The sequence below is a fragment of the Artemia franciscana genome, chromosome 17 (assembly GCF_032884065.1).
Source record: "Artemia franciscana chromosome 17, ASM3288406v1, whole genome shotgun sequence".
Lineage (NCBI taxonomy): Eukaryota > Metazoa > Arthropoda > Branchiopoda > Anostraca > Artemiidae > Artemia > Artemia franciscana.
This window is the reverse complement of record NC_088879.1, coordinates 37,053,555-37,079,207: the sequence shown is the minus strand read 5'-3', so window position 1 is coordinate 37,079,207 and position 25,653 is coordinate 37,053,555. Positions and strand designations below refer to the sequence as shown.

Below are 25,653 nucleotides of genomic sequence, written 5' to 3'. Positions count from 1 at the left end.
CAGGTCATGAACATAGCGCACTAAGATCGCGAGTTGTTCCTTTTTCGAGAGGTCTTTTGTCTAGTCAGCAAGAACGGCAAAATATTTTGCTTCTCTGACTTCTTTCGCGATAGAACTTTTGATTTCATTTCCTATGATCTCAATGTAGTCGTTTTGGTACTCGTGTGACATGTAATGGCCATAGGCCTTACGAGAGTTTTTCATCAAGTCCGGGTTGATTTCTGTTAAAAGATGTACTGTCTCTACGAAATTCCCTTGATTGGCACTAGACTCCCCTTCATCATGGCCACGAAACGCAAGACCTTGCCGTCCAAGTAATGCTGTAGTTTTTAGTAGAGCTTTTACGTACTGTCTATTCTCTAGTATTTCCTTTTCGCGTTCTTTGTAGAGGCATGACGCAACAGATTCGGCCGCCTCCGTCTCAATAGCTTTAAACTGAGTCAAAGAAATGGTACATGCTTTGTGTCGGTCGCTGTTTTCGTGCTGCCGTATCAGTTCAGAAATGTCTTTCCACTTTCTAAATCCTACGTCAATGAATGCTCTAGCTCCATACCTTTCGCCTGATCTTAGCGAGGATCCACTGAAATGTCGGCAATTGAAACAGAACACCGAGTCCTGTTCTTTCGAATATTCGAGCCATGGGTATGCCAAGAAATAGGAGCTGTTAAATTTTCGTGTGCGATTCCCGATGGTAGTGGCGGGATATTCAGTCAAAACTGGTTGGTAGGGGTTATCATACGGGTTCACGGACAAATCGGTACTGATCGTTCTGGAAGCCATTTCCTCCGTTTGTGGTTCGCGCAGGTTTGTCTCCTCAGAAATGTGTCTCATATCCAGGGTCTGCTCGTTTGTCGGTAAAACTTCGGTTGCCGATGGGTTGTCCCTTGACGTCCCAGCATCACTATCCTACAGAGTAATCAAGTTTTAATTAAAATCAAATTAAAAGTGATGTCCCAGTTACTTCTTTTACCAGTACTTCACCGATAGTTATATTTTTAGTTTACTAAATACTCGACAAAATTTGCAACTTGGATGTGTCCTCTTGTAAATTATTAAGTTTCATCCAGATGGGATAGTTATTCGAAGTATCAAAGAATAGGTCGCTGAGTATTCTTTTTTTATGGCACTTGCCCTTCGGCCAAGTGCCATATAGCGATCGCAATTTCTGTCCGTACGACAGAATTTCTGTCTGTCCTGTAACTTACGAGTGGGTGATCGGATCTTAATGAATTTTGATATTTAGAAGGGCCTCGTGACTCACAGCTTTTATTTTAAATCCCAACCGGCATTAAGCCTCTGATTTTCTTTTAAATCAATCTATTGATTCTTAGAATTTTGCTAGAGCTCATACCAAAGTGAACAGATCCGTTCCAATTATGTCAATCACGTATCTATAACTTGTGCTTATTATTCCCATCAAGTTTCATCGTGATCCCCCCACACTAAGCGTTTTCAAAGTTTTTAGACCCCCCCCCCCAATTCCACCCCACTTTAATGACTCTGGATCCGGTCAGAGCTTAAAGTATGAGGTCCGATTTAGGAGGTCATTCTAAATATGAAATTTCATTAAGATCCGATCACTCCATCGTAAGTTAAAAATACCTAATTTTGTCTAATTTTTCAGAATTAACCCTCCCCCACCCAACTCCCCCAAATAGAGCAGATCCGTTCCGTTTATGTAAATCACGTATCTAGGACAACTGCTTATTTTTTCCACCAAGTTTCATACTGATCCCTCCACTCTAAGCGTTTTCCAAGATTTTAGGTCCCCCCTCCAACTCCCCCAAATGTCACCAAATCCGATCCAGATTTAAGATAACAGCTTTGAGACATGATATCCTTTTAAATATCAAATTTCATTAAGATTCGACCACCCGTTGGTAAGTTAGAAATACTTCATTTTTTCTATTTCTTCCGATTTGACCGCCCCCCCCCACTCCCCCCAGATAGTCGAATCAGGGAAATAATTTTTAATTTAATCTGGTCTATACGCCTGCCAAATTTCATCGTCTTAGCTTACCTAGAAATGCCTAAAGTAGCAAAACCGGGACCGACAGACCAACAGAATTTGCGATCGCTATATGTCACTTGGTAGATATCAAGTGCCATAAGAACTAGGACGTGAATTGTACATAATTAACATAGAAAACAACACAAAATTTAGAGCAAGCAACAACAAAAAACATAATCAATTCAACTACGAAGCTATAATCAATTAGTTCGTGGTAACGAACTTCAAGTAAAAAGCGACCCGGCTCAATAGTAACCGAAACTCTAAAACACGGAATTTTGATACCTATAGATGCATCAAAAGAATCAGATTTGTACGCTAATTTCAAATATATAAGTTGTATCAAATTTAGTTTTACCCATCAAAAGTTACGAGCCTGAGAAAATTTGTCTTATGTCCGAAAATAGGGAAAAACACCCCCCCCCCCCTGAAAGTAATATAACCTTAACAAAAATCTCACCATTTAATTCAGCGCATCACTGAACTTTACTGCAGGAGTTTCAAGCTCCTATCTGCTAAAATGAGGAATTTTGGATTTTTTGCCAGAAGAAAGATCAAGGACGCGTGTTATTTTTTTTTCAGGGGTGATCGTATGGACCCAGTTGTCCTAGAATATCGCAAGAGGGCTCATTCAAAGGAAAATTAAAAGTTCTAGTGCCCTTTTTCAAATGACCAAAAATTTGGAGAGCAACTAAGCCCCATCCCACCCTCTTTTTACCCTAAGTCACCTGATCAAAATTTTGAAACAGCCATTTTGTTTAATATATTTGAAAAATCTAATAAATATGTCTTTAAAGATGTCTTAATTGTCCAAAGTATCTGGGGGAAGGTGTTCAATTTGTGGACTTTGCCCTTTTTTATAAATAGTATAGGTAATTGCGAAGTATACAGACGTTTTCAGTTTTTTTCTGGTGGGGGGGCAGCTCGAGCAGAGGAGGTTATGTAGGAGGATCTTTCCATGGAGAAACTTTTCATAGGGGAGCTGAATTTTCGATCAAGGGGGCACTGGATTTCCAAGCATTATTAAAAAAAGAATAAGAAATTAAATGAAAAAAAAGTTTCTTCAACTCAAAGTAAGGAGCAGGATTGAAACTTAAAACGAAAAGAAATTATTACATATGAGAAGGTTCACCCTTTCGTCAATACCTCGCTCTTTACGCTAAAGTTTTTTTTTAGTACTTTCAAAAGAGATATTTATTCTAATCAAACGGCCTTTGAGATTCAGGAGTCATTCTTAAAGAATTGGAACCAAATTTGAACAGCGTAAAGAGCGAGTATTGACAAGGGGGTGAACCCCTTCATATACTTAAAAATTGCTATCCGTTTTGAGCTTTAATGTTTCTTCTTACATTCAGTTGAAAAAACATGTCTTTTTTATTTCATTCAATTAAGTCCAATGTGCTATTCAATTTTGTGTTTTGTAGGTTTTTATAGGTTTTATAGGTTTCTGTGATACACTTCTTTATTTATTTTTTTGTTTATGTAGGATTACCTTGCAAAGCTATCATTCCCTTGATTCTATATTTTAACCTAGAATCAATAAACACAAAATATGATGCACGAGTACTGCTGTCGGGTGATTAAACACTTTTTGAAGCAAGGTAAACTGAAGCTAGCCATAGTAATTCATGCGGACGAAAACTTATTAGGTTTGAAATTTCTTATCTTTGTCGCTTTTTGTTCTATCTTTCCTCTTCAAAAGAAGAAACTCAACAAGATTTGTCTGAGCATTATCTTATAAACAGTTTTTGGTAACGAGCTGTAAGTAAGGAGCGACCCGGCTCAATAGTAACCGAAACTCTAAAAAACGGAATTTGATACCAATAGATATGTCAAAAGAACTAAACTTTTATGCTGATTTTAAATACATTTTGTTAAGTTTAGTCTTACCCTTCAAAGGTTACAAGCCTGAGAAATGTGCCTGATTTTCAAAAAATGGCTGAAACACCCTTAGAACTCATATAATCATAATAAAATCATACCATCAGATTCAGCGTATTAAGAGAACCCTATTGTAGAGGCTCCAAGCTCCTATCTGCAAAAATGTGGAATTTTGTACTTCATATTAGAAGAAAGGTCACGGATGCGTGTTTATTTATTTATTTTTTTGCCCAGGGGTGATCATATCGAACCAGTGGGCCAAGACATCGGAAGAGGGCTTATTCTAACGGAAATTCAAAGTTCTAGTGCCCTTTTTAAGTTACCAAAAAAATTGGAGGGCAACTAAGCCCCCTCCCACGCCATTTTTCCCCGAATTCCCCTGACCAAAAATCTGAGATAGCTATTTTGTTCAACATCGTTGAAAGGCCTAATAATAATGTCTTTGGAGATAACATGAAACCCCAGAGCTCTTGGAAAAAGGTCTTCAAGTTAAAAAATGTGACCATTGTTTACATATAGTATTTCTTATTCGGAAGCATGCATACATTTCTAGGGTGGGAAGGGGAGGACGATTTTTTTGGCTGGGGGACTTAGCTCGGGGAGAATTTTCCATGGAAAATGAATTTTCTAGGGGATGAACTTTTCAGGGGAAATTGTGTACTGGAAAAATTTTCCAGAATTCCTATACAAAATTTCTTTATATATCTTGCTTTCTTTTTACTGGCTAATTTCACGCTTGGAAGTGTTAAGGGTAATTGTCCCAGTAAATTTTAACCAGGATTGTATTGTTCAGAGGATGTTTCCAAGGGGGATTTCTCCGTGGAGGTGAAGCCAGATTTCCTGGCTTTATTTAAAAAATGATCAGAAATTAAATAGAAAAACAAGTTTTTTCAACTGAAATTAAGGAGCATTATTAAAACTTAAAAATAACAAGAATTATTACATATACGAGGGGGGTTGCCTCCTCCTCAACACTGCGCTCTTTATCCTAAAGTTTAAATTTTGTCCCAATTCTTTAAAAACGACTCCTCAAACACAAAGGGCGTTTTATTAAAACAGTAAGTAACTTTTTTACAAATGCTGAAAAACTTTAGCATGAAGAGCGGGGTGTAGAGGAGGGGGAAGACCCCCTCCTCTATGGGGGCACTGTGGGGACTTGGGGGGGGGTCCGGATTTCTGGCAATTCCGCGAGATCGGTACTTCCTGATGCAATAGGACGATGAAACTTGGCAGGCATATCAGGGACTCGAACAGACTAACTTGAGATTAGTCGTTTCCCCGATCCGACCATCGTGGGGGGAGTGGAGGGATGGGAATCCGGAAACTAGTGACATGCATAACTTTTAAACGGGTGATCGGATTTCAATGAGACTTGGCAAGTGGAAAGAAATATCGTCTCAGATGTTCCATGTCAAGTCTGGATCTGATCCGATATTTGTGGGGGGGTGGAGGCGCCCACCGGGAAACTCGTGAAATACTTGTAGTCGAGGGATTGGATAGGGTACGCTCCGATTCCAGTCGAACTTGATGGACGGGAACCGGAGATGTCAAAGATGTGACTTTTATTTTTTCAAGTCGTGTTCGGCCACAGTAGGGGGCCGGGAAATTGTGTGGCTCGCATATGGGTCAAATGAGTGCAGCGATTTAAATGAAACTTGGAATGTAAAGTAAGCATATGCCCTAAATGACATATTTTACTGTCCGAACCAGATCCAACCACGGTCGGGGAGGGGGAAGATTTATTGAAAAATGCTGAGATTCGAGTGAAACTTGATAGGTGGTGAGACAAGATGCTCTAGATGATCCGTTCACGAGTGTCCGAGCCAGATTCGGCCGCGAAAGGGGCAGCTGGAAGGAGGTACCGGAAACCGTGTTGCACGTCTAGGGATTAAACGAATAGGTTTATTGTGCTGAAACTTGGAAGTTACAACAGTCATCTGCTCCAGATGATCCGAGGCGATGCCAGAAATGCACCGACTTGAGTGAAACTGCATATTCTATTTCTAGCTCCGAACCGCATTTTTGGGGTGGCGGGTGTGGTTTGTGACGGGCTCATCTCCTTTGTTGTACTGCCTACTCGTAACAAGTGCCATATGAGCTCGTAGCTCTTGTTCTGGTTCGTTCAGTAAGATTGGTCGACGAAACAAAATTTAAAATGTGGTAGATTTACTTACAGTCGGTTTGAAAAACGAAGCCAATCGTCGTTGCATCTTTATTTCTTCTTCTTTCCTTTGGGCTTTTATTTTCCTTTTTTTTTGCACCACTCGCACCGGATGAACTCATGTTTCAATAATCCGATTTGAACTTTAACACAACTCAACACTGTTTCACGGTTCTTTATTTGATGAAGGGTAACGAGAAACTAAATACAAAACTGGAATGACACCCTGGTCTGGATACCCTCTTTTCCAGATGTTAGCCTACACATAAATGTGCCGACTGACGGGATTCATTAATCACTGGAGAGACTTCAATGTCACAGAAGTACTCCGAGCCCAGAAAGGACTTTACAAACCCCTGCCAAAAGGGTGACCATAAATTAATTAGGGAGAACAGCAAAAATAGGATACTTTCTTGAAATGCAATAATCGTCGAGTATCTTGAATTTGCTATTTAGTAATAATTCACAGTAGAAATACGGTAAAAAAAGATAAAAAAGTAGAACAAGGACGAATAAACAAAGAATTACGTGGTTGAAATTGGGCCCCTCCAGAAATCAGGGGGGGCCATGCCCCCCCCTGCCCCCCTGCCCCCCCCCCAATAGTGCCACTGTTCTCACTTTCATTTAAAAAAACTTGTTTATTTTATTTAATTTCTGATCGTTTTTGAATCAGTGCATGTTTTGATTTTGGCTCTCTGCAGAGGAATAATTAAAACGAAATTTGTATATTTATTTTTTTTGGCTAAATGGCTTTCTCATTATTTTGATCGAATGATTTTGAGAAAAAAAGAGCGGGGGAGGAAGCCTAGTTGCCCTCTGATTTTTGGTTTATTAAAAAGGCAACTAGAACTTTTAATTTATTACGAATTTTTTTACAAGTAAAAGATATACGTAACTAATAAATTAGCGTCCGTAAGGAACTTTTGTGTTCTCATGTTTTTATTACATATGAGGGGGTTTGCCCCCTCGTCAGTAACTCGCTCTTTACACTAAAGCTTAAATTTTGTCCCAATTCATTAAGAATGACCCCTGAATTACAAAAGCCGCAGAATAAATAGTTGAAAATACTAAAAATACTTTAGCGTAAAGAGCGAGGTATTAGGAGGAAGTGAGCCCCTCATATGGGTAATAATTTCTGTTTGTTTTAAGTTTTAATGCTGCTACTTACTTCTAGCTTAAAAAAACTTTTTCCTGATTATTTTTTCATTGTTTTTTTTAAGTAATGCTAGTAAATCCTGCGCTCCCTTCATGGAAATTTTCTTCCCCATGCCAAATTCCTCGATTGAAAGTTCCCCCAGCATATTCCCCTCTTCTCAACCCCTGCCTCCAACCGAAAAATCCTCCTGAAAAAGCCTGTACACTTCCCAATAACCATTAATATATGTAAGCACTGGTCAAAATTGTTAACTTTTAACCCCTCCCACGAGGACTGTGGGGGAGTAAGTCGTCCCCAAAGACATAGTTATGAGGTTTTTCGACTACGCTGAATAAAATGGCTATCTCAGAATTTTGATCCGTTGACTTTGGGAAAATCATTAGCGTGGGAGGGGGCCTAGGTGCCCTCCAATTTTTTTGGTCACTTGAAAAGGAGACTAGAACTTTTCATTTCCGTTAGAATGAGACCTCTCGCAACATTCTAGGACAACTGGGTCGATACGATCACCCCTGGGAAAAAAAAACAAAAAAAAAAACAACAAATAAACACGCGTCCGTGATCTGCCTTATGGCAAAATAATATAAAATTCCATATTTTTGTAGATAAGAGATATCTCCTATCTACATTTACAGATATAGTTGCTGACGAATCTTGTCTGACATTGACTAGAGAAACTTTATCCTGTGATTCCTACAAACTGGTTTGATTCTGCACTGACTGAATCATAGTGACTGCCACGTCACTCGCATCTACTAATGCAGATTTCAGAAAGGCCCAATCAATTTGTCTTGCTACTTTGCTATTAACTTGGAGAAGATTGTCAGGGGAAATATACAGCCTCTAGAAACGTGGATTAAATTGTGTGGCAATTTTGACGAGTGTGATCTGAACAAGGCCTATAAGCCTAGAAGGTACTTTAACTGTCCAAGTCTTTTAAAGGTTCTCAGCAACCTTTGAAAGCCCGCCCTCACTAAATATTAAATAAAAAAAACTAGTTTTTTTAACTGAAAGTAAGGAGCGACATTAAAACTTAAAACGAACAGAAATTACTCCGTATATGAAATGGGTTGTCCCCTCAGCAGTCCCACGCTCTTTACGCTAAAGTTTGACTCTTTGCCACAATTCTACTTTTTAAAACAATGAAAAACTTTAGCGTAAAGAGCGTGGGACTGCTGAGGGGACAATTTCATATACGGAGTAATTTCTGTTCGTTTTAAGTTTTAATGTCGCTCCTTACTTTCAGTTAAAAAAACTAGTTTTTTTATTTAATTTCTGAACGTTTTTGAATTAATGCATGTTTGATTTTGGCTCTACGCAAATAAATTATTGAAATGAAATTAGTATATTAATTTTTTTTTGGCTAAATGGCTTTCTCTTAGTTTTGATCAGACGATTTTGAGAAATAAGGGGTGGGGAAGGAGGCCTTGCTGCCCTCCAATTTTTCGGTTACTTAAAAAGGCTACTAGAACTTTTAATATTCAACGAACGTTTTTATTAGTAAAAAATATACGTAACTTAAGAATTAACTTACGTAACAAACTTTTATATTCTTATATTTTTATTATGTGTACGAGAAGGTTTGTACCCTCGTTAATACCTCGCTCTTTACACTAAATCGTAAGTTTTGTCCCAATTCTTTAAGAATGACCCCTGAATCAAAAAGGCCGTAGAATAAATAGTTGAAATCACTAAAAATATTTTAGCATCAAGAGCGAGGTATCTATATCCTCCTAAATACCTCGCTCTTTATGCTAAAGTATTTTTAGAACCCCTCATATGTGTAATAATCTCTGTTCGTTTTAAATTTCAATGCTATTCCTTACTTTCATTTGAAAAAACGTTTTCATGTTTATTTTTTCATTGTTTTTTTTATAGTAATGCTAGAAAATCCTGCGCCCTTTTCATTGAATTTTTCTTCCCCCGTGACATATTCCTCAAAGGAAAGATCCTCCCACAAAGCCCTCTCAGATCGACCCCACCCCCAAACCAAAAAATCCCCATGAAAACGTCTGTACACTTCCCAATAACCATTACTATATCGGCCCTCCAAAGGTAAAAGTACGTATCTACACTTTTCATTATTTCGATAAATCACGGCTCAAAGTTTGAGTACTTTTGAGAGCTTCAAATACGGTTTACGGTGAAACTGGACACTGGCTAATTCTGGAAATTAGTTAAATAGGTAAACAAATATGGGGATTTCATATTTTTAAGTAAAATTTTCTATTATTACTGCCCCGAAGCCTGAAACAGTAGATACGTACTTTTACCATTGGACCGTAACTCATATAAAGAGGCGCTCTCAAAAGGTAAAAGTGCGTATATGACATATACGTACTTTTACCTTTGACTCAAGACTCGAATTCGAATGAAGTCCCAAAGGTAAAAGTCTGTATAAAACATAAAACGCACTTTTACTCTGCCCAAAACCCCGTATCTATGACGTATACCGAAGGTAAAACCACGTATGAAGCATGTACAACAAGTCATTTTTTTATTCAAATAATTAGAAGTTAAAAAATAAAAAAAATCAAAAGAAATCACTGAAATACTGCAGGCAGCTAAGAAACACAGCCGTGCTTCAGCAAATCGACAGAAGCTGTTGATGAAGGCATAGTGCGCCAAAATGTACGGCGATTCTCATTCATAAAAGGTACAAGTTTTTCCAAGATGGCCTTTTTCTTTTCTGGCTTTACCCCCCTTGCGCCAAGAATCGGATCTGGCAAAGGATACTTTGCCTCTTTGATTGTACTAACCAGCTTTTTTGGCACAAAACTTAGACTCTTTTCTTCACCCTTAGGGCTAGTTTTATAGAACAGTTCTGTTTTTCCCTTCTTAAAACAGACCTCACTGAACTCATCAATGGTCACGCCCAAGTTCTTCATGACGATGCCAGGAGCTTTTAAGCTTTTCCACTGGCAAAAGTCTTTTATGTCCATTTTCACGGCTTTCGTGAATTTTCTACTTTTTTCTATGGTGTCGCACAAATCTTCAAAGTCAAGAACATCCCTTTTTCGAATTCGAGACTCAATCGATCCGTGTATGGAGTCAGCCCCCATGTGCGTATGGCCTTTCACTAGATACTTGATACGAATCGTTTCAGGTCCTCCTTCACTGTTGACTATCAGTACAAATTCACTAAAAATTGTCCAATTTTTGTTCTGGGCACAGCAATTGTCAGTATAAAAAATGAAGTGCAAGATATCCCTATTCATCTTTAAGACCTTGTGGAAGGCACTACCTATATCAGGTGCATCACGTCCTTGTCGAGATTCGTTCCAAACAACGCAAAGGTTCTGGTTTTGTTGGGTGGCCTTAACGGGGGCAAACGTCTCATTAAAACACACGAGTCTTGATAGAAAAAAGGCCTCCTTTCTGCTGTGCATGATGGGAAGCAATAACACTTTTTGTAGGTCCACGGTGAACAACATGGTAGTTGAATCTTTTTCGTATTTCTGCTTATCTTCAGAAAATGCTTTTGAAACCTGTTCAACAAGATCTCTGTGCTTTCTGTACAGTTCAGTCTCTTTCTCGGTTGCCTCACCATTTGTACCAGGAGTTCTCGCAGCCCCTACTTTCTCTTTTAATAGTGTGCAAATGTCACAGCTGTCACTTTGGGGCATGCACAATGATACTTTCATACCATTAAGTATCTTCCTATATGTCTCATCACAGATTTTATTTGCTGGATATTTTTCATTAAAGTCTTCTGCCATAAATTTGTAGCTCAAATCACGAGAAAGGTACCGAACATTTGGAGCGTGAGCTCGACGATAGTGTGGAATTGCTGGCTGAAAGCTTTCAATGTGCTGCATCACAAGGCTTCGATCAACTTTGTTTGGTGGCCCTGCCACTTTATGGCCCCTTCCGTCCTTGAGCTCATTCCCAAGAGCATCCCTTTCAATTTTTGACTTGATTGTAAAAATCACTCTGTCATTCTTGCCTAATCCTAGACAACCAAGGAATGTAGACTTGCAAACTGGCAAGTTTTCAACTTTTGGGGTAAGTGTGGGGTATTCATTCAAATTTCTGGGAAGGCTGTACCTAACTGTAGTTTTTTTTCTACACGCAGCTTCTGGGGCAATAGTCCTTCTTTTAACTGGTAGGAATGTCAGCAAAGAAGCGAGCCACATTTGTCTTGATTTATATTCTTTGCTCCAACATGTGTCATAAATTTTCCTGAATTCTACACTGGAAAACCTCAAACATGAGTTTGTACATTTGTTAGATTTACAGCCAGGTTCGTCAGGAAATGGATACTTCTTAACATCTCTTTCAAATTTATCTTTTTCTGAGCGAACTCGTTTTGGAGTAAGGTCAACAATAGACCTTCCTTCTCCTCCACCATTTTCTTCACGTCTATTTTCTCTATCTTGTCCCACAGACCTTGCTGCTACAGCGTCAATTACACACATGACATGGTCTGAGGAATCAGGTTCACAAACAGTATTGTTGCTTTCATTAGATGGTTGATTGTCCAAATTTAGCTGGTCATCTTGGGTCTCATAAGCTGCTGCATCCGAAGCCGAATCTTCCAAGGGCAGGAAAGGATCGGTAGGAAAATGGATCAGATTGTACTCTGGATGATCTGATGTAAGATCATTACTGACCGAAAGAGGAACTAAATCTGTAAAGAGCTTTCTCCTCTTCTTCAAAGTTGTCTGCCTTTCATCATCAGAAGACCCAAATGTCCCTTCAACGTCCTCCCAGTCAATATCAGACTCATCACTATCACCTCTACTTAAATCTTCTTTTTCGAATTCTTCATCAGCAAAGTGTTTTAACTGTGCCTTAGTTTTAGCTTCTCCATCAGTGGTGTCCCTTGATCGAGAATGTCCTGAAAAATTGGGTGATATGTCTGTTGTTTGATTTATCTGGATGATTTCTGGGGGGGAACAGGAACTAGCTCCTCGTTGCTCTTCACTGGAAGATGGCAAGTCGGTATTTGAAGTTGATGCCTCATTTGTACTTGCTTGACATGCCAATGTCCTGAAAAATTGGAATTCTAAGAACTTGTTATCAACCTTGATTATCTCAGATGAAAGAGGGGGTTCTAGGGCTATTTTGATACATTTTTTTTTGTTTCAAAGGTAAGCAATATTTAGAGGCCCTCAATTTTTTCTCAATGTTGTAATAGTTGACCAAACTAATCCCTGATTATCTCAGATGACAGAGAAGGTTCTAGGGGTTATTTTGATGCATCCCTTGTTTTTTATTTTATTTCAAAGGTAAGTCATGTTTGTAGGCAATACTAAAAAAATGGCTTTAGGTGGTTGGTTGGTAATTTGGTATGACGCTGCTCTCCTGTACTAATTCGACAGCTACATAGCTAGCTGTGTAAACTGGTTGTAGCGGGTCTGTTGTACCTACCTGGTAGTACAGATGGGGTTTTACCAGAGGGTTTAGGCCTACTTGGAGAAAAGGTTCCAAAATAGCATGAAGCAAAATTTTCTTACCTTAAATCTCTTTCCTTTTGTATAACCAACGCTCTCTGTAAATTTAGAAAGCCTCTTGACATTCTATGCCAGTACTCTTTAATAAAATAGCTCAGAGTTGGCTGGTTGTTCAGCTCTGCTCTGGTAAACAAACAATGATGATTGTGCTGAATCATGACATATACGTACTTTGACCTTTGGTTTCCTTTCTCATTTTAATGTGCCGGCCAAAGGCAAAAGTACGTACCAAGGGTGAAAGTACGTATCTACACAGATACGTACTTTTACCTTTGGATGCGCCCAGAAATTTTTCAGATACGTACTTTATCCATATGCTATTTCCGTTAATATTTGGACTAGAGCCTTCTTACATATACCATTCGATTCAGCACATTTTTTTTAGTATGGTGGTGGCATTAAGTCGAGAAGTGAAAAATTGTGCATATACGTACTTTTACCTTTGGAGGGCCGATATGTAAACACTGGTCAAAGTTTGTAACTTGCAGCCCCTCCCTCAGGGATTGTGGGGGAGTAAGTCATTCCCAAAGACATAGTTATTATGGTTTTCGACTATGCTGAACAAAATGGCTATCTTAAAATTTTAATCTGTTGACTTTTGGAAAAAAATGAGCATGGGAGGGGGCCTATTTGCCCTCCAATTTTTTGGTCACTTAAAAAGGGCACTAGAACTTTTCATTTCCGTTAGAATGAGCCCTCTCGCGACATCCTAGGACCACTTGGTCGATAAGATGACCCCTGGGAAAAAAACAAAAAAAAAACAAAACAAATAAATAAACACGCACCCGTGATTTGTCTTCTGGCAAAAAATACAAAATTCCACATTTTTTAGATAGGAGCTTGAAATTTTTGCTATAGAGTTCTCTGATATACCGAATGCGATAGTGTGATTTTCGTTAAGATTCTATGACTTTTAATGGATGTTTCCCCCTTTTTTCCAAAATAGGGCAAATTTTTTCAGGCTCGTAACTTTTGATGACAAAGACTAAATTAATTGAAACTTAATATTTAGAATCAGCGTAAAAATTCGAATCTTTTGATGTATCTTTTAGCATCAAAATTCCGTTTTTTAGAGTTTCGTTTACTATTGAGCCGGGTCGCCCCTTACTACAGTTCCTTACCACGAACTGTTTGAAAAGAAAATAATTCGGTATTTCGGGGCTTCTGACATTATTACTCCTTTGCGGAAGTTAGGCTCAAAATTGAAAAAGGATTATAGTTTTTCTCTGGGCCCCTTCCACCTCTTAGTTCGTTTATTTTCCCGTTAGTTTTCACCTGTTTTCGCTTTATAGTTGTGTTATCTCTTAGCAGTAGTTATGGTTGTGGTATATATGTTTTATCGCTCGTATAGTTGTGTTATTTTCAAATTATACTCCATAATAGAGAGGCTCCGAACACCCAGCATTGTATATTAAGCTCTTAATTTGACGTTTTTTTCTAACGTGACCAGATTCGTCCTGCGCCCTTTTCATTGAATTTTTTTCCCCCATGGCATATTTCTCCAAGGAAAGATCCTCCCACATAGCCCCCTCCCTCAACCCTACCCCCAAAACAAAAAAAATCTCCCTGAAAACGTCTGTACACTTTCCAACAACCATTATTATATGTAAAGACTGGTTGAAGTTTGTAACTTGCAACCCCTCCCCCAGAGACTGTGGGGGAGTAAGTCATCCCCAAAAACATAGTTATTATGATTTTCGACTATGCTAAACAAAATGGCTATCTCAAAATTTTGATCCGTTGACTTTGGGAAAAAAATGAGCGTGGGAGGGGGCCTTGATGCCCTCCAATTTTTTTGGTCACTTAAAAAGGGCACTAGAACTTTTCATTTCCGTTAGAATGAGCCCTCTTGCGACATTCTAGGACCACTTGGTCGATACGATGACCCCTGGGAAAAAAAAAAAAAAACAAAAAAAAAAAAAACAAATAAACACGCACCCGTGATTTGTCTTCGGGCAAAAAATGCAAAATTCCACATTTTTGTAGATAGGAGCTTGAAACTTCTATAGTAGGGTTCTCTGATACGCTGAATCTGATGGTTTCATTTTCGTCAAGATCCTACGACTTTTAGGGGGTGTTTCCCCCTATTTTCCTAAATAAGGCAAATTTTCTCAGGCTCGTAACTTTTGATGGCTAAGACTAAACTTGATGAAACTTATATATTTAAAATCAGCATTAAAATGCGATTCTTTTGATGTAGCTATTGATATCAAAATTCATTTTTTTAGAGTTTTGGTTACTATTGAGCCGCATCGCTCCTTACTACAGTTCGTTACCACGAACTGTTTGATAGTTTGAGAACGGGCTATACCATCTTATGGATACAGCTATGTATGCTGTGTATCAGCATATATGATTCAGTACATTTAAAATAATATTTTTCTGCTCTGTCATTTGCGAAAAATTTTCTATCTTGGATCTTTTCTTCTGGAAGTTCACCGGTAGATACCAGAAAAAAACTGAATAATATTAAATTCGACATCGATATTTACTTTTCAATATGTGATATCATTTTTTGGTGCGATAAATCGGTATCCAATATCGCCTAACGCTATCTTATACAGCACCTTTTGTAGTAATGTAACAGCGGTATCCAAAGCAGCCGCTAATATTTAACTGAGAAACAATTTTTTTTGCGAACTTTAGCTGGATATATCTTTGGAGCTCTGAACTAGCCCAGTCTTTAATGTTTAGAGAAGTCTTTTCTCTCGACCGCTTTAAATTTTTTGGCAGTAACATTTGTCTTTAATTATAGGCCTGACGTACCCTTATATCCTCCATCAACGAAATCCTATTCGAGATACAAGTACCACATAAAATATTCAAAAAATATACAGACTGGCATTTTCTCTCAGATCTCTGATTTGGTTTCTTGACCTTATTCTTTCGAAACGTCAATTCGGCAAAATTTGGAAGAAGAAAAAAAACTCACAACCTTGTAGCTACTAATAGTGCATAGAAATAAAGAAACAATAAACCTAGGGGGATGACGAGCTTGATCTTGTAACCTTGAAATTTTGCCTGAGCTTTTCGGTTTATTCGACTAAAAGTCTATCGAACGGCTGAAATTTGTTCATTTGGCAAATGTTTGCCTTAAGAAATTTGTCTGAAGGTTCATTTGAACGCTTTTGAGCATTGAACGCCTTCGAGAGGTTAACGCATTATCGTCATGTACTGTCAAGTGACTGCTGTAGCAAGGATTGTGGCAGGTGAAATCCAACCTCTTGTATTTCCAACCCGTTAGAGGCTCAGTGCCGTTAGAGGGTATTATCATAGACTTCATTGTATGCTTAACTAGTTATTAAATAAAAAAAAACAAGTTTTTTTTTAATGAAAGTAAGGAGCGACATTAAAATTTAAAACGAAGAGAAATTACTCCGTATATGAAAGGGGCTTTTCCTCCTCGACACCCCGCTCCTTACGCTAAAATTTTTTATTGTTTTAAAAAGTAGAGTTGCGAGAAAGAATCAAACTTTAGCACAAGGAGCGGGGTGTCGAGGAGGAAAAGCCCCTTTCATATACGGAGTAATTTCTGTTCGTTTTAAGTTTTAATGTCGCTCCTTACTTTCATTAAAAAAAACGTGTTTTTTTTATTTAGTTTCTGAAAGTTTTTGAATTAATCCATGTCTGATTTTGGCTCTCCGTACATAAATTACTAAAATGAAATTTGCATATTAATTCTTTTTTTGGCTAAATGGCTTTCTCTTAGTTTTGATCAGATGATTTTGAGAAATAAGGGGTGGGGAAGGAGGTCTAGTTGCCCTCCAATTTTTCGGTTACTCAAAAAGGCAACTAGATCTTTTAATTTTTAACGAACGTTTTTATTAGTAAAAAAAACGTAACTTAAGAATTAACTTACGTAACAAACGTACATAACTTACGTTGCGTTTTATCCCAATTCTTTAAGAATGACCCCTGAATCAGAAAGGCCGTAGAATAAATAGTTGAAATTATTTAAAATTTGTTTAGCATAAAGAGCGAAGTATTTATCTCCTCCTAAATACCTCGCTCTTTATGCTAAAGTAATTTTTAGAACCCTTCATATGCGTAATAATCTCTGTTCGTTTTAAGTTTTAATGCTTCTCCTTACTTTCAATTGAAAAAACTTTTTCATGTTTATATTTTCATTGTTTTTTTTTATAGTAAAGCTAGAAAGTCCTGCGCCCTTTTCATTGAATTTCTCTTCCCCCATGAAATACTCCTCCAAGGAAAGATCCTCCCATATAGCCCCCTCCCCTGAACCCCACACCCAAACCAAAAAAATCCCCCTGATAACGTCGGTACACTTCCCAGTAACCATTACTGTATGTAAACATTGGTCAAAGTTTGTAACTTGCAGCCCCTCCCCCAGGGACTGTGGGGGGTAAGTCATCCCGAAAGACATAGTTATTATGGTTTTGGACTATGCGGAACAAAATGGCTATCTCAAAATTTTGATCCGTTGAATTTGGGAAAAAAATGAGCGTGGGAGGGGGCCTAGGTGCCCTCCAATTTTTTTGGTCACTTAAAAAGGGCACTAGAACTTTTCATTTCCGTTAGAATGAGCCCTCTTGCAACACTCTAGCACCACTTGGTCGATACGATGACCCCTGGGAAAAAAAACAACAAATAAACACGCACCCGTGATTTGTCTTCTGGCAAAAAATACGAAATTCCACATTTTTGTAGATTGGACCTTGGAATTTTTTCTATAGGGTTCTCTGATACGCTGAATACGATGGTGTAATTTTCGTTAAGATCCTATGACTTTTAGGGGGTGTTACCCCCTATTTTCCAAAATAAGGCAAATTTTCTCAGGCTCGTAACTTTTGATGACAAAGACTAAATTTGATGAAACTTATATATTTAAAATCAGAATAAAAATTCGATTCTTTTGATATATCTTTTAGTATCGAAATTCCGTTTTTTAGAGTTTCGTTTACTATTGAGCCGGGTCGCTCCTTACTACAATTCGTTACCACGAACTGTTTGATTTAACTTAATGTATAACAATATTCATTATAATATCATATTGAATTTGAGGAGGGCTCGTTCAAAGATAATAATTTTATCATATTTATGTTAATATTTTGTTTTTTTATTATTTTTATTTATCATTGGTATATCTTAATTATAATAATAATTTAATAAAAGGGTATAGCAATATTCAAAACAGTGAAGATAATGAAAAATAATTTAAATTAATGAAATGTTCTATGTTGGTAAGGTAATCAGCGACAGTGCCTCCCCAATCACAAAATGAGAGGTCGTTTTGGTGGGCAGAGTCAAATAGATAGGAAAGCCAGTATAAGAAGGAAACATGTTTTAGTGTTGGTCATACAAAGGCTCCTGGTTAAACTTAATGTAGAATGAAAATAAGATAGCAGACTAATATTTTTTAATTTCCTTTTGTTTGTAATAATTTGATTTATTATTCATATATCATAATCATACCGATAATTTAATAAAAAGTATAACAATGTTCAAACTAGTCAAGATAATGATTAATAATATAGATTAATGAATATATTCTATGTCAATAAGGGAAAAGAATTCGTTCCAAAAATTATCTTGGCTGCAGGATGATGGCAAAACCTGACCTCAAAATTTTGGAGAGTCTAGCTTCCACTCTTTATTCTATGTTTGAGGTCAGAATATTTTCCTCGCTGCGGCCATGAATGAAAGAAAACTAAACAGGGAATTACCAAAAAATTGAAGTTTTAGTAAACACAAATGTTTCTCAGCTCATATAAGGATAAAACAATATACTCTTAAAAAAATACCAGGATTAGACACACTTTTAATTTCTTATTTTTTAATCACAAGAATCGAAATAATACAATCTTACATGAAAAAACAACAGCACAAATTTCAGTATATCAATCACAAAAAAAAATAAATGATACTATCATATACACAACCTAACACCGAACAAAGTTATTTTGAAGAATGGGCAATTTTACAGCAAAAATATCGAAAAAAATTATATGCACGCAAAGGGTTACTTTTGGCAACACTACGAGAAGTGACAACATAAATCAACTGTGTCTCTTTTTATCTTCTTCAATTTTTCATTGTCTCTCTTCAATTTTTGTGTTTTGCTCTTTCATTTTAACGAGTAGAGGATCAGTTTGAATTAAACCTGCAAAAAGAGACATCGTTAAAAATTATCGTCAAATTTAGATTGCGTTTCCATGTCATTAGAATAAAAAATAGTTGATAACCATATAAAAAAATATATATCAATCACATATAGAAATATAAATATAGAAATAATAATAATGAAAAATATAAACTGGAAAATTTTTATGGAAAAATTTTGAAAATTTTTGAGAGTTTTATTTAAGTTCTTTTTTTATCTAATTTCCACAAGGGTTAGAAATTTTGGTGTTTGTGTGTTCTAAGCCATTCAATCAAGTTCACGCTGTGTGTAAAACTCGAGAACAAACCAGCTTTTCGTTAGTTTCTTCGTTACTTTAGAAACACGTTCGGGCTATAGATTTGCGGAGTAGGAGGGGGGAGTGTAGCAGATCTGCATGCAAAATGTGTTAGGCACAAATGTACAATTATTCTGCAAATAATGAAGTAAGAATTGTTTTCTGAATTCAAACTGTCCAAATACTTTGACCCCCCCCCCCTTATGTGCCAATGAATAGCCCACTTTTTTCTCGAGGATTGGAGGGGGGAGGGTAAACGTCAAGAACCATTAGAAAGCCAGCAAAGCAGAGTGACATTACACTTGGACAAAACTGGTGAGCATATTGGGCCATCAAACCCCAAACTCCAAGCGGCCATCAGCAAACCCAGTAGCCAGCAGATTCCGTAAAATACATCAAGAACGAGTCAGTAGAAAAGATTCTGGGAAATCAAAAGATGATCAAGAAATTTTATGATTGGTTGGTTTTTGGTTAAATGATGATTGAACTCGTGAGAAATTGTTCAGTGAAGGTGGAAAGCTAACAGTGATCCAAGCTATCTAAATCTGCAGAGCCGTGGAACAGAAAGAAACACTATAAAATCCTGAAAACTGCTTTTGAAAATTGTGAATTACTAACATTAAACCTGGAAGCGCCTCACTGTACTTAATCCTATCTCCAACTAATGTGCGAATATATAGCCCAAGTTATATATTCTCGATGCATTTCTTCGTTGCGTGATGTTGTCGACGATGTTCTGCAAGCAAATTTGACGGCAAACAAGAGCTGTTGACAACATCAAGGAACAGGAAAATCCATGAATAATATTTAATATGGGCCTATACATTTGCACGTTATGAGCAAATAGGGTTATATAGGGCAGTAGAGAAGGAATAGGGGAAAAATATGAGCATTGTACTGTTAGCATAAGCACTTAATATTTGTATTGTAGGGTTTCTTACGGTATTTTTTGGAAAACGATTGTATTTCTGTAAAAGGAGAGCAACCACTGCACTAGTACAAATAAGGTGTAAAAAGGGTAAAAATAAAAACAAGGTAAAGAATGCAGCATTGGACATTCCAGTCCCTACCGACGGTACTGATCTCCGTTTCTTGGCCCTTCAGCCAGGAAGTGCAATGGAGTCAACCATCCTGTGCTTTCGTACATCTCTTCAGTTTACCTTCCCCAGATTTATCAAGGTACCCATTCAGAGCTGGATGGACTCTGGTTGAGCTTTCAGAGTCACGACACTAGCCCCAGTCTCAAACAAAATGATTGGGTACAATGGGATTCGAACCCTCGCCCTCTCGGACATCCTAAATCCAACGCACCAATCCACTTGGCTATAAGGTATAATACAAAAAAATCCTAAATTAGCCAAAAAAGAAGCATAAAGTGTAAAACGTATTATTAAGGAAGAATTTTGTTTATTAATGGAAAAGCAGTGTGGTGTAAGGAAAGAAGTGTAAATCAAAAAGCAGAACCAGTGATTGTTCCTAGGCTTATCCCCTCCAGACAATAAAATTGTCTGGTAGAAAATTTCCCGAAATGCAACATTGAGCAGTCAAAGAGAAAGTATGAGAAACAAAAATAATGAAGAAGAGGAGGAATTCTGAAAAGTTCTTCCCGTATTCCAAAATATAGGCAGGATATGTGGTGTAGAAAGTCTTATAGAAGGATATTTTTACATTTTATTTTGTATTAATTTTTTTTTCATGTTTTTTGTTTAGTTAGTATTTTTGACTATTCATCCTCAGCCCCTCCCCCATCTAAATAGCCCGAAGCTATAAAAAAACGAACATAAAATAAAAATAGTAGCATTAGATTCCTTATTTTATGCTTCTTCTCAACATAAGAGTTATTACCCTGATTATGCACCACACCCCCTGAAAGACACATATAGCCCTAATAATGTATTTGTATGTTGCTCTTCCTATTGATTAAACTGTTTCAAATAGTTCTTGGCAACAAACTTTAGTTAAGGAACGACCCGGCTCAATAGTAACCAATACTCTAGAAAACAGAATTTTGATACCAATAGATTTACAAAAAGAATGGGAGTTTTATGTTAATTTCAAATATATAGGTTTGATAAAGTTTAGTCTACCCATCAAAGTTTATGAGCCTGAGAAAATTTACGCTTAAGTCTTAACGATTTGAATTCTGTCCCTATTCTTAGAGAATGACCCCTGACACGCTATAGTCGTTTAATAAGAAAAATAAAAAGTTTTTTAAAGTAATAAAAAACTTAGCGTAAAGAGCGAGGTGTTTTAGATTAACTTCCCTCATATATGTAATAATTTCTGTTCGTTTTACGTTTTAGGCTAATGTTGCTCCTTACTTTCAGTTGATTTTTTTTATTTAACTATAAAACAAATTACTGTGTCGACTAAAGGTCCAGGTTATCTTGAGCTATTGTCCAGAATGTTTGATTGAAAAAAAAAATACGGTTAAACTTTGTTAAATGGAGAGGTATAAACCTAGAATCGGGGCTGTTGAGAAGGAAAGAGGGTAAGAAATAATTGTAACTTCATAATTCGCAGAATAATTGTAGTTGCCAAATTTTGGCTACAATTATACTATAATTTAACCCCCCCCCCCCAAGATGTGCAAATATATTGTCCAAATTATATACTTCCCATGTGATTTTCAGTTTCTTGATTTCGTCGCCGTTAATTCAATTTACGGGAAGCCAACACGGGTAAAAACAAGATTGGCACAAGACAAAATGCATGAGAAAGGCTATATATGTGCAAATTAGGGGGATTAATGGTGAACTATTGCGGGATTGCAGTCAAAATGTGGTAATTACAATTTTCATTCATGTTTTCATAACATGCTTCCTTCTCAACAACCCCAGTTTTAGGCTTCTACTAAAGGAAACATGATAATCTGAAAATGGAAATATGCTCCGTATCATAAAATGAAAACTTCATAGTTTTTTATGTTAGTTTTTTTTTTTACGTAGCCTAGGGCTATATGAGAACATTAGGGGGGAGTTGGTAAATCGTCAAAACGCCAAAACTCTGCGTTGCTATAAACCTATTCATAAAACTAGAAACTGTGCGTTGGCTATATAGCTATGCATAGGCTATAAATGCGTTTTTGCACCCCCTCCTCTTCCAGAAAAATCCTGGATGTGCCCTTGGCTATTAGCAAATCGACTAAAACTTAGTTCGGAAAAGGACTTAAACTAAACTGTTCCCACTTTTGTGCCGATCTTTTCACAGTGAGAATCATTGCCCCCCCCACCCGGTACATATGTATTATAGCGACCCCACTCATGAAGTTTGATCTGAACTGTTAGCGTAGAACCGGTGTGTCTACCTGCCTTAGGAGACAATTAGCTTACAACAGTGAGATAAACTACTAGATTATACAAGCACATTTTAATTTAACATTTAAGATATCCAGTTGGAAATTTGATTAGGTATTTAATATAGGCTAACGCGTTCTGGACGGACTGCTTTCCATAATTCTTTATTACAGTTTCCATAATTTTCTAAGGTTATTGAAGTATTAAATTTTCATCATACTTAGGTATATTTCAGTAGGTATTAAATTCATATCATTATATATCATTCATATTAGGCATATTTCATATTCATCCTTAATATTTCCTAACTTCACTTCTTGAGTGGGGTTGCTTTAATACACAAGTATTACCCCCCTCCTAGATATAGGCATGCCATATCGTATATAACCCTGACTAGGCCTACATTAAATGAAAATCTTCCTGGGAGACTATATTTCTCAAAACATTAACACTACTATTACAATACATCAAAAGTGTAGCCTACTTGCGTCAACACAATCGAGTCAACAAACACAATCGAGAAGATTCCTAAACATAAGCTCTGTGAAAACCGGTTTCATAGCCGCAAAGACAAATGATAAGTGACAGAATGCACTGAATTTGTATAATTTGGGATATTTTTTTGTCCATTAAGATGGCGGGTAGGGGGGTTAGGTTACTTTATCCCTGAGTGCAAATTATGCTATTTAAACTAAACTACTATATTTTCATCATATTTTGTTATATTTAATCATGATCAACCTAACTTGAATTCTTGAGTGTGTTTGGTATAATACATAAGTACCAAAAATATACAATTCAATTACCCATCAATCATGTATATCTAAATTCCAATCAATCCAAATTTAATGTTAAAAAAAAATATTAAGCACCACAAAAATTCATCTACTACCTTCACTGAACAAAACCATATTGAATACTAAAAATTGTCAACCCACATGGATGAGCGATTCTTTCGTACTTGCCGCTTTAAATCTTCACGCATACTCATAAAAGAGCGATCTCGGAGGGAGATAATTTGAGGTGACGACTAGACCCATAGAAAGAGAATTATCCTCCCCCTCCCCACCCATGTCTTCTATAATGTTCATATTTATCGTAACTAATTTTAGTGATTATCTAATCGTATTGATCGTGAGACTTTTTAAAAAGATTGATTGGATGTGTTAATGCTTGGGATAAAATCTGGTGAGGAAGTACCTTGTGGCATGGGTGCGTTTCAAAAGAGAAACAGCACATATACATGGGAGGAGCCTCAGGGCTCAAACTCCCCCCTCCACCCTGATAATTTATGGGAAGTAGCCAAAAATATTTTATTATTGCCTCCCCCCCCCCTCAAAAAATTTATGATTACGTTTCTATAAGATGAGGGGTGGATCAAGTTTTCATTTTTACTGACTAACTGATTCGTTATAAGGTTTGAACAAGAGACAAATACTTGTCGACTTAAATGACAGCAGACCCCAACCATATATGTGTCATTTATAATATTCGTTTTGAATGCTTTAACTAATTATAGTAACTAAGTTTGCATCCAGGGGTTTTTCTCGAGGTGGGGGGGATTTCGATAAGAGGGTACAAAATATTTTAAAAAACACAGTAAAAATTTATTCACGCATTTTTGACTGTCATACGAGTCAGGCATATTTTGAGGGGTTAGGGAGGGAGGGGGGGTTTAAACCCATTAACACGTCGGATTCTTACAAAATTTAAATCTTAGGATGGAACATAAGAATCCTCTCCTCTGACCGAGGAGTGGTTGGTGGAAAATACGCCCCCTAGATTTATTAAAATTTGCACTTTCATTAGAAACAATCAATAAAAAATACTCCCTACCTAGTTTTGAAAATATTTCGTATTTTATATTTTTAACAAAGGAGATTTGCCAGTACGGAAAGAGGGGTCTATTTTTAAAAAGTTAGAATATGTGGCAAATTGCAGGATAAACATTTCTTAAGACTTTTGAGGGGGACGTAGAGCTAATAGGTTAAACTCTATCCACCATTTCTACATGCCTATTTTGGTGACAGGGCTGAAGCTAGAGTTTTAGCTTGGGGAGGGGGGTATAAGGGATTTACTGACGAAATCGTCCAATATGCCGACAAATGCGGACACATACGCTAAATTAAAACGCCCAAAGTTCCAAAGAACTTTCAGAGGAAGCGCTTCCTCTTTGATGCACCCCTGGGTAGAGGTACAAAGTTATACCTATATTTAATCTGACAACTTGAATTCAAGATGTCAGATGAAAACACAAATTGAAGCCTTTGTGACTCACTGATTTGCTCAAAAGAAACAAGTATATTCTTAGGTAAAATCGAAAGTAAGTTGTACATCCGGCGGAAGTTGACAGATCATAATTTTTAGACAACCTCCATTAGTCAGTTTTAGCCAGGCTGAATCTGGGATCCAAGCCGAAAACCTTGACGATATTTCTTTAAAAAGATCCCATGATGTGCATCTGGCTTTTAGCACATCTTTTTAAGAGTACACAATACATCTTTAATAGATATCTATGCTGTGAAGAAAGGGGCTGTGCTTGTAGTCCATTAAATTTTACTGCTCTTCAATAATTTATTGTATTTTCTGTTAAACTCACCAGTTTTTGAAGCCATATCACTCTGGGAATGTCAGCCATCTGTGTGTTGCCCAGTCTCAGAGATAATCCACACCAGGTGACACTTGCAACGTGTGTTGCGAAGTGTATTACGCATGGCTCAAAGAGGTGTGGCGTGGTGGAAATGCGCCATATGTGAGGGAAGAAGTGGTAATCTGAGATACACAACAAATGTAAAAAGTTTGCGTCCTCTCAATGCCCCCCTCACAATAAATTTATGTGTAGTTATCTTTCCAACATATTTCAATCAATTTTAAGCAGCAAACAATCTGAAAAGAAGAAGAAGAGGAGGGGCTTGAAAAAAGGGGGAGTATCTATGGCTCCCATTAATTTCGCTCCTCGTTAATTTTATAAGGAAGCTCACATCTTTTTCTATACTGTCAAATTTACCCCTCCTTGGCGTATCTATTAGCAGAGGATGTGATCAATTGTAAATTAGTTTCCCCGTCCTTCTGCATTTTGATTAGTATATTTCTTTGAATTGTCATTTAAAAATAGGCTATAGAAACTTATATTTTTAAAATCAGCGTAAAAATATGTCATTTGATGTATACATTGGTATCAATAAGTATCAATTTTTAAAGTTTCAGTTACTATTATGCTGGCTCGATCCTTACTACTTGATACTGATTGATATGTAACATTTGGTTCATACGTAATAA

The 25,653-nt window shown here is 37.1% G+C and overlaps 1 protein-coding gene and 1 long non-coding RNA gene across 2 annotated transcripts; both read right to left on the bottom strand.

The window, feature by feature from the left end:
- Window positions 1–60: 60 nt before the first annotated feature.
- Window positions 61–5,886, bottom strand: LOC136037564 (zinc finger MYM-type protein 1-like). Its single transcript, XM_065720287.1, has 2 exons — window positions 5,755–5,886; window positions 61–906 (listed from the first exon to the last, which is right to left on the bottom strand). The coding sequence occupies exons 1-2, from the start codon at window positions 5,884–5,886 to the stop codon at window positions 61–63; spliced, it is 978 nt and encodes a 325-aa protein (XP_065576359.1).
- A 12,553-nt stretch (window positions 5,887–18,439) lies between these two features.
- On the bottom strand, window positions 18,440–23,283 carry LOC136037639 (uncharacterized). The gene is made up of 2 exons (XR_010619997.1): window positions 23,181–23,283; window positions 18,440–18,783 (listed from the first exon to the last, which is right to left on the bottom strand). It is a non-coding gene; the product is annotated as an uncharacterized LOC136037639 (long non-coding RNA).
- Between the last annotated feature and the right edge of the window lie 2,370 nt (window positions 23,284–25,653).